This window comes from Chiloscyllium plagiosum, chromosome 12, assembly GCF_004010195.1.
Source record: "Chiloscyllium plagiosum isolate BGI_BamShark_2017 chromosome 12, ASM401019v2, whole genome shotgun sequence".
Classification (NCBI taxonomy): Eukaryota; Metazoa; Chordata; class Chondrichthyes; order Orectolobiformes; family Hemiscylliidae; genus Chiloscyllium; species Chiloscyllium plagiosum.
Genome location: NC_057721.1, coordinates 88,059,291 through 88,069,024, shown reverse-complemented (window position 1 = coordinate 88,069,024; position 9,734 = coordinate 88,059,291). Strand labels below are relative to the sequence as shown.

At 42.8% G+C, this 9,734-nt stretch overlaps 1 protein-coding gene and 1 pseudogene across 1 annotated transcript in view; both read left to right on the top strand.

The window, feature by feature from the left end:
• Nucleotides 1-9,734, top strand: part of ttll5 (tubulin tyrosine ligase-like family, member 5) — a 320,598-nt gene that overhangs the window by 63,718 nt on the left and 247,146 nt on the right. The window contains exon 9 of the mRNA XM_043700221.1: nt 499-583. Within this exon, the coding sequence (XP_043556156.1) occupies nt 499-583 (85 nt within the window). The remainder of the gene's footprint in view (nt 1-498; nt 584-9,734) is intronic.
• LOC122555599 lies at nt 9,391-9,510 on the top strand (annotated as a pseudogene).

Below are 9,734 nucleotides of genomic sequence, written 5' to 3'. Positions count from 1 at the left end.
TGAACGACTGGCATGAATTGGGGATTGGCTGTCTGACAGAAGGCAGAGAGTTGGGATAAAAGTTTCTTTTTTGGAATGGCAGCTGGTGACAAGTGGTGTCCCGCAGGGTTCAGTGTTGGGGCCGCAGCTGTTCACATTATATATTAATGATCTGGATGAAGGGACTGGGGGCATTCTGGTGAATCAATAACAAGGGGGAAGAATTTTAAAGTGAAATGCAGAGGTTTAGAGAGGACTTGAGAAAAAGATTTTTTACCCAGAGGGTGGTGGGCTGCACTGCTTGGGAGAGTAGTTGAGGTGGGAAACCTCACAACCTTTAAAGAGTACTTGGCTGAGCATTTGAAGTCTCAGAACATTCAAGGCTGTGAGACTAGTGTAGGTAGTAGAATATTTTTGGTGGTACAGACTTGATGGACTGAAGGGCCTCTTCTGTACTTTATGATTCTATGTCACTGATAGTGTGACCACCTGTGGAGTCTTTTTTTTTGCCATTTACAGATTTCAAGTTTGATGTGCGATTGTATGTCTTAGTGACATCTTATGATCCTCTGGTGGTTTATCTATATGAAGAAGGATTGACAAGGTAGGAAAGTTCCAATATTTGTGTCAATTATACATGACTAGAAGGTGCATGTGTCCTGTCTGACAGTGTTATCTTAACAACTTGCATTTATACAACACCATTTTAAGGCAGGGACTTCCAGAGTCAAGAGGAAAACAGATGGTCTCATAAGACACATGAGGTGGGCCATTCAGCCTGTTGTGTCTGCTCTGCCATTCAATTAATCATAAAAGATCTGATTATCCTCAACTCCTTTCTCCTGCCTTTGCTTCATAGCCTTTGATTCCCTTGCTGATCAAAAATCTTACTATCTGATAGGTGGAGGCTGAGGTAGTGTTGAGGAAGTGGGGAGATTGCAGAAGAACTTGGACATGTTAGGATAGTGGGCAAAGAAGTGGCCGATAGAATGCAATGTGGCCAAGTGTGAAATTATACATTTTGATAGGAAGAATAGAAGTGTAGACTATTTTCTAAATGGGGAAAGACTTCAGAAATTTAGGAAATCCTAGTTCAGGATTCTCTTTAGGTAACCACACAGGTTCAGTTGGTGGTTAGGAAAGCAAATGCAATGTTGGCATTCATTTCAACAGGGCTAGAATACAAGAATAGGGAGGTACTGCTGAGGCTGTGTAAGGCTCTGGTCATACTGCATTTGGGATACTGTGGACAGTTTTGGGTTCTGTATCTTAGGCAGGATGTGCTGACCTTGGAGTGGGTCCAGAAGAAGTTTACAAGAATAATTAGGGCTTCAAGGGCGTTTCATAGGATGAGTAGCAGTTGAGGGCTCTGAGCCTGTACTCAATGGAGTTTCAGTGGATGAGTGGGGTTCTGATTGAAAGTTATAGAATACGGAGAGGCCTGGTAGAGTGGACATGGAAATGATGTTTCCACTAGTGGGCGAGACTAGGACCTGAGGGCTCAGCCTCAGAGTAAAGGAGCAACCCTTTAGAACTGAGATGAGGTGGAATTTCTTCAGCCAGAGGGTAGAGACTCTGTGGAACTCCTTGCCGCAGAGGGCTGTAGAGGCCATTGAATGTATTTAAGATAGAAATAGATTGGTTCTTGGTTAGTAAGGGGACCAAGGGTTATGAGGTGAAGACAGGAGAATGAGGTTGAGAAACCTGTCACCCAGGATTGAATGGTGGAGTTGACTTGATGGCAAGAGTGTCCTAATTCTGCTCTTATATGATATGACTTTATGGTCTTTAACAATCCAGTCTCTATAGCCCTCTGTGACAAAGAATTCCACAAGTTCACCAACCTCTGTGAGAAGAACAAAATGAGGAGAGATTCATTCAATTAACAAATAATGAATGATAGTGCCACATCAGAAAGGGGAAAGTTACCTGGACAGTTTGTTCCAGAGGTGGTCACACCCTTCAGATTAGTTCATTTAGAATTGGTTTGTAATCAGGATCAGGAGGTTGTGAGATACACATGGGAACCCATGGGGTTAGAATTGAGGATCTTTTGGCCCTGCAATTGTCCAGCAGTTGCAAGGTTCTTGCAAGCTGTGTTGATGAGAATGGGGAATACAGGGAGGATGAGCAAACTGACCTTGGCACCATTGTACAGGACGCCATTCAAGTGGGGAAAGAAAATAGTTATGTTGTAATGGTAGGGATTCGGGGGATTAGGTCTAATAGGGGAATAGATACTGTTCTCTGCAGGCGTGAACCGGAATCCTGATTACCTGTTCAGTTCCAAGGTTAAGGTCATGTCACTAAGAATTTGCAGAGGAAGTAGAGGGATTCATAGGTGCTGTCCACATTGGTATAGTGACATTGGGAAGACTGAAATGGAGGGGTTGTTGAAAGAAAAACCCAACGTAATAAGCTGGATTACTTCCTGAGCCACAGGCAAACTGGTATAGGGTAAATAAAGTCAAGGAGTTAGGTGAATGGCTCGGAGATTGGTCCAGTTGTAATGGATTTCAGTTTATGGAGCACTGGCTCCAGTTCTTGGGTAGAAGGGAATTGTTCTGGTGGGATGGCTTCACTTGAACTATGTATGGGGCCAGTGTCCTGGTGAACCACATAACTAGGGCTGTAGAGGGGAATTAAAATTAATCGGGCAGGGGAAATAGTTGAGGATTTGGGAGAAGGGAAACATGGGCCTACACAGCAAGAGAATATGGCAAAATTATCGGGCAGCTTTTTGAATAGTAGTGCTCTGGGACAGCAACGGACTGAATGTACAACTATGGAAAAACAACAGTTAAAGCGGTTCCAAGGTGAAGAACAAATTATAGAGGTTTATAAAATAATGAAGCGTATGGATAAGGTGAATGGCAGGTGTCTTTTCCCTGGGGGGTATTTCAAGACTAGGGGGCATATTTTTAAGATGAGAGAAGAAGGATTTATAAAAGACATGAGGAGCAACTATCTTAAAAACAGAGTAGTTTTTGTGTAAATGAACTTCCAGAGCAAGTGTTGGGTGCGGGTACAGTTACCATGTTTAAAAGATATTCAGATAGAGTCCTCGAGATGTACGGCACAGAAACAGACCCTTCGGTCCAATTTGTCCACGTTGACCAGGTATCCTAAACTAATCTAGTCCCATTTACCAGTGTTTGCATTATACTCCTCTAAACCCTTCCTATTCATACACCCATCCAGATGCCTGTTACATAATTACATGAATAAGAAATGTTTGGATGCATATGCACCAAGCGCAGGCAGGTGGGATTATGTTCAGCGTGGACTGGTTGGACTGAAGGTCTGTTTCCCTGCCATGTGACTCTGAGTCTGTGTGAGAAAGTTACTCCTCCAGTCCCTTTTAAATCTTTCCCTTCTCACCTTAAACCAATGGCCTCTAGTTTTGGACTCGCTTATCCTGGGAAAAAGACCTTGGCTCGTCACCTTATCCATGCCACTCATGATTTCATAAACCCCTATAAAATAACCCCTCATCTGATGGTTGTAGTTTGTTACACACTGTCTTTTGGTGAATATATTGTCATGTACCTTACACGAATGGGCCACTTGATGGCGACTGCACTCAAATTTTGCCTTGGTTTGATTCAAATCAGTTTTTTTTTGCATACTCTCTTTTTTGTTGTTAATTTTCATTTCATGAAGTTTTCTGAGCACATGACTGCAAAAGTGGAATTTTTTTTTTGTGGAACAATCTGGAAAAACATTTTGCCAAGGGTTTTGAACTTGGTCTGCTGAGAGCAGTTTGTAAAGGCTGCTGAACGTTCGAGGGTAGTGTGTGGATTTTCCTTACATCAGCATACTGTCCTATTGTAGGAAACCTCACTCACCATCCACATGTTGTCTGCTGAGGACCTTGATTGACGAGAATTGATGTAACAGTTTCCATGGATATTTGACACTGAGAGTTCTTGGAATCCCCCCTCTCTGTTCAAGTAGACAGACTGTATATTTGTAAAGATAATGAATGACTCCGGCCTTCAATGTTTGATTGCATTAAAAGTATTTAATGCATTTTAAATGATTCAACATAGATTCACAGAGCTCGGTGCCCTGCCAAACATTCCCCCTCATTCAACAAAGTCAGAAAATAGATATACTGTTCATTTATCTTGTGCATTGTTACATCAGAACATAGGAAGATTGGAGTAGGCCATTCAGTGCCTCAAGCCTGTTCTACCATTCAATGCGATCATGGTTGAGTTGTGGTCTAACTCTGCATCCCTTAATACCTTTGTTTAACAAAAGTGTATCTATCTCATTGTTGTGTTTGGCAGCATTTGAGAACAGCATGATTCAATGTAACCATGCTTCAAAAGTAATTGATTAAAAGAAGGAACTTGCATTTCAATTGCATGCCCTCAGTGCCCTGCAATGCTCCACATCTTGTAGTGTGGTTGGATTGCAGTTATTTTCTGCTATACTGGAGTATCGGCCTAGATTGAGAGACCAAGATACAGAGCAGGACAGGAACCTATAACTTTCAGTCTGGAGATGCTGCAGTCACAGTCGAGGTGTTACCTGTAAGTTTCATGGTTGAGAGAGATAGTGCTGTTTATAGCTGTGAGAGTAATAGGAGGAGGAATAGGTTATAGCTGCTCCTTGAACCTGCTCTGCCATTCAGTCAGGTCACGGCTAATCATTTGCCTAAACCTCACCTGACCCACACTATCGCATATTCCTTTTTCTCCTTAAAAATGCAAATGTACAAACTGATGAATGAGGAGTAGGACAGGGTCATTTGGCCTTTCAGGCTCGCTCGACCATTCACGGAGATCAAGGCTAAGCTAACTGTGCTTTCTCACTTACCAGTGATAAGCATTGACTCCCTTGTCGGGCAGAAAAACTATCTATGTCTACCTTAAAAATATTCAGTGGACCAGCTTTTGTCACTTTGGGGAAGAGTCCAAAAGACTCACTCACTGCTCTTCTGAGAGAAGATAATCCTCCAAGTCCAATTTTCTCAGAATATGCAGAATGTCAATCCTGTCTTAATTGCTATTTGAGCCTGTACTCGCTCTTCTAGACCTCACTGATCTCATTCCTGTTTATATTTAATGGGCTGCCATTGTCTCTTGCTTGAGGCTAGTTGTGAAAAACCAAAGCATTTTCGCAGCACTTTTGAGGGGGTATAGTGATGGTACAAAAGCTGACCAGAGCTGAGTGGGACTACGTGAGCAACAGGACCAAAATCTAGTTACATAAATAGTAATGATGGAAGATCAGAAAGTGTTAGAGAAACTCAACAGGTCTGGCAGCAAATCTGGTGAGGAAACAGAATTAACATTTTGAGTCTGGTGGCCCTATATTTTATTTTAAATAGTAATGATGTTGACCACTAGGTGGCAGCTCAGTTCAGGTTCATGGGTGCCAATTGGCCAGCTATTTGTTTGCAGTAATTCACCCGAAGAGCAGGGTTTAGGGTGCATTCAGACAGTTTTTCTGGAATGTCAGGGCAGTGACAGTCCCAAGGAGTGTATGCAGGCACTCAGGACTTTAAAATGCAAAATAAGCTTTTGATATCACCTTGGCTGGACAGTGACTTTGAGCTGATTTTTCTCGTTAGTTGACAAGTACTTTGTATCACATTTCAGTTCTCCTGCCTATCCATTCCTGTGTATCCACTGTATTTCTGTTTGTTTCCCTTGTTCGTTGTGTGCCCTGACTGTTTAACAGATAAATTTGGTCAAACAAGACTGATCCAAGCTGCACAGCGTCGGCTGTGTCAGATCCCTGTGTGCCTCGATTTGCAATGAAAAGCATTGCATATGCTGCTCAATTCTTGGTCCCTGGAGCTATCTGCTCTCAGGAATTTGACTAGTCTGCTTCCATCCCCTGAAGTTTATCTCCCCTTCTCCATTTCCTCCGTATTCTCTCTCTGTGCACATTGGGTTTTCCGTACTTTAAACAGGAGTACGAGTAAACAATCCAGTTTCTCGAGCCTCCTCCTCTGTTTGGTAGAATCGTGGCTGAGCCTTTACATCAGCTGCAATTTCCCACGCTCACCATATAAATTGATTGCCTCAGTTCCCAAATCTATTTCTCTGGCTTTGAATATGCTAAATGGTTGAGCATCTGCAGAAATCTAGAATAGAGTATTCCAAAACTTTACAACCCTCTGAGAGCAGAAATTTCTCTTCCCAGCTCTGCGTCTGAGAATGTGACACCTGTTCCAGACTCTTCAACCATGGGAAAACAGATTCTGAGCATCAGCCCAGAGTCTCAGAAGGAGACCATTCAGCCTGTTGTTTCTGCCAGCTCTCTGAAGGAGCTATTTACTCCCCTGCCTTTTCTCTTTTGGCCTGCACATTTCATTTTTTCAGATAGTGACAAAATTCCCTCTTGAATGTTTTGATGAAATAGTTTCTCTTGATCTAACTGGTCTAGGTCCCTTATGATTTTGAGCTCCTCTACCAAATCTCCTCTATCTTCTCTTTTCCAATGAGAACAACACCACCTTTTCCAACTTATGTATATAATTGAAGTTTTTCATCCTGGGAATGTTCTCATGAAACTTTCTGTACCTCTGTAATATCTTCACATTTTTCTTAAAATGTGACACCCAGAATTGGATGCAATGCTACAGTTGCTGCTGACCTACAAATTCAATTTCTCTATTTTGTTCTTTTACTGTCCGCTTGTATTATTAAACCCCATGAGTTTGTAAGCTTCATTAACTGATTTCACAGGGGAGGAAGTGGCGTAGTAGTAATGTCAAGGGACTAGCCATCCGGAACAACAGGCCAGTGTTCTGGCAACATGGATTCAAATCCCACCTTAGCTGAAATTGTTACCAAGATAAATTTGAATTAAAAATAAATCTGGAATAAAGGACTGACCTAATGGTTGCCAGCTCTCTGAAGGAGCTGCTGTCGATTGTCATAAAATCCCATCTAGTTTACTAAGGACTTGTCAGGAAGCCGTTCTGGCATCTTGAGCTGGTCCAGTCTAAACGTGACTTCAACAAAGTGGTTGACTCTTAACTCCTCTCTGGGCACTAAGGCATGGGCAATAAATAAGCAACCCTAATGCTATCATGTCCTCTGAATGAATAAAGCAAAACCTTTTCTGCTACTTTCAACGATGGAATGTACACAAATATCCAGGTGCTTCTGCTCCTGATGTTCTTACCAAAATAAATGACTTCATCACTGTGCTCTGCATTAAATTTCATCTGCCACTGACCACCATCAGTGTTCTGATAAGAGTGGTGCTGGAAAAGCACAGCGGGTCAGGCAGCATCCGAGGAGCAGGAAAGTCGACATTTCAGGTAAAAACCCTTCATCAGGAATAGAGGCAGGAAGCCTCCAGGGTGGAGACATAAATGGGGAGAGGAAGGTGGGGCTGGGGAGAAGGTAGCAAAGAGTACATATAGGTGAATCGGGGTGGGGATGCAGGTGATAGGTCAGAGGGGAGGGTGGAGTGGATAGGTGGGAAGGGAGATTGGCAGGTAGGCACGAGAGGAGAGAGGTCAGGTAGACACGAAAGGGGAGAGGGCAGGTAGGCACGAGAGGAGAGAGGTCAGGTAGGCACGAGAGGGAATGGTCTTTGCGGAATGCAGATAGAGGTGGGGAGGAAAATATATCCCTGGTGGTGGGGTCCATTTGTAGGTGGCGGACGATGCGATTTATACGGAGGTTGGTGGGGTGGAAGGTGAGGACCAGAAGGGTTCTGTCCTTGCGGTTGGAGGGGAGGCGTTTAAGGGTGGAGATGTGGGACGTGGATGAGATGACAGTCCATTCCTGCTAACTGAGCACTTCCTACCTCTTTAACAACCCTTTGATGTGTAGAAGAGCTGATATGGGCATATCAATGTGAGCTGTGGAAGATACAGAACAGTTGTCATTTGAAACAGCAGCAGCTCTAGGTTAGTGCCTCCTTATACACAATGGACCCCATTGCTAATCATGTTCTTACCTGACCATCTTGACATACAAATGTTTTTTGAAACCAATTTGACCATCTACAGACCAAGGTCAAATGGACAAAATCCTTTTCATTAATGGATGGAGTTTCTCACTTTAAGGTGAGATAGACAGAACTTGTGAAGACTTTCAGTCAATCTTAGTCATGTTGGATTCTTACTTTAGCTTTTAATTCCAAGTAGTCACAGCAGCCAGAGCAGTTTAACGATTCATTTATTACTGATTGAAACCAGTTGCCTAATGTGGTTATGAAGCACTGATGGATGAAGATAGATTAATGTTTGAAGTCCTTGATGACGACACACAGAGCCTTCTGCTCTCTAGCCTTCCCGTCATATGTGGTAACATTAACATTCAATGATAGTTAAAAAGAAGTCTGGCCAGAAGAATCTATATGAAAACATGATCACACAAACCATATAGGGGCTAACTCACAGCCTTGTTTAATCCTGATCCAGATTTGTAGAGTATCTGTCTCAGATCTCCTATCCAAGACAGCTGCCTTTTATTATTGCGATGTAATTACAAGAATATGATTGTGTTTCAACACACCCAAATCTTTGGAGCAAAGTCCACTTAGCCATGTATTACTGAATCATATACAATAGGTCGAGTTGAAAAATGCAATGAAGAGTTCCCAGTGTTGTTTCAAACATTTTACTTGGATTTATCTGGCAAGACACACCATGTCAGAGGTTTTTCTGGAATAGAGGGATATGGGCTGGGTGCTGGCAGGTGGGACTAGATTGGGTTGGAATATCTGGTCGGCATGGAAGGGTTGGACCGAAGGGTCTGTTTCCATGCTGTACATCTCTATGACTCTATGACTATCGAAAGGCACATTGTTTCTCAGGCAAGATTTTATCAGACACGGGAAGTAGGTGATTCAGGATTTTCACTGTTGCAGACAAGAGTAAAAGACTTTGATAGTCTCAAAAACATAATTAATTTATTTCTTGAAAGTCGTTACAATTGTTGCATTCCTGAAGTCCAGGGGATATTCTGCTTCATCCAAATCCATAGGATGAGTGCATGGAGTCTTGATGTGAGCAAAAACCCAGCATCTTTGAAGACTTCAGCTGGAACACCTTCAGGGCTTCGTTATTTATCATATGTTTGATGTAATGCTATTTAATGGTATTGCCATTTTTTAGGTGAGAAACTCCATCTTTTAGTGAAGGGAATTTTGTCCATTTGACCTCGGTCTGTAGATGGTCCTGTTGGCTTCAAAATGGGTTTGCATGTCAAGATGTTTCATGTCTTGCTGGATCTCTCAGCTTATCCCTTTCCACTGTCTGTATTTTATCTTCCAGATTTCTCTTTGAGTGTCAGTTTTGACTTGGAATCCTGCCTTCTTTGCTTGTGACCATGAGTTGTTCTGTTAAACAATAAAGGCTCATTGCCTTTATTCTATGAGGCCACATAATTTGGTGTAATTTTCAAAAACCAATCCGTATGCTAATGACGCCTAAACAGCCATTCCAGTCTGAAAACTCCTGATCTCGTCTGATCTCGGAAGCTAAGCAGACTTGAGGCCTAGTTAGTACTTGGATGGGAGGCTGCCTGGGAATACCAGGTGCAGTAGGCTTTTCAGGGGCACGGTTGTTCAGTGGTTAGCATTGCTACCTCACAGCACCAGGGTCCCAGGTTTGATTCCGGCCTTGGGTGACTATCTGTGTGGAGTTTGCATATGCTCCCCATATCTGTGTGGGTTTTCTCCAGGTGCTCCGGTTTACCTCCCACAGTCCAAAGATGTACTGGTCAGGTGAATTGCCCATAGTGTTAGCTACATTAGTCAGATGGAAATGGGTC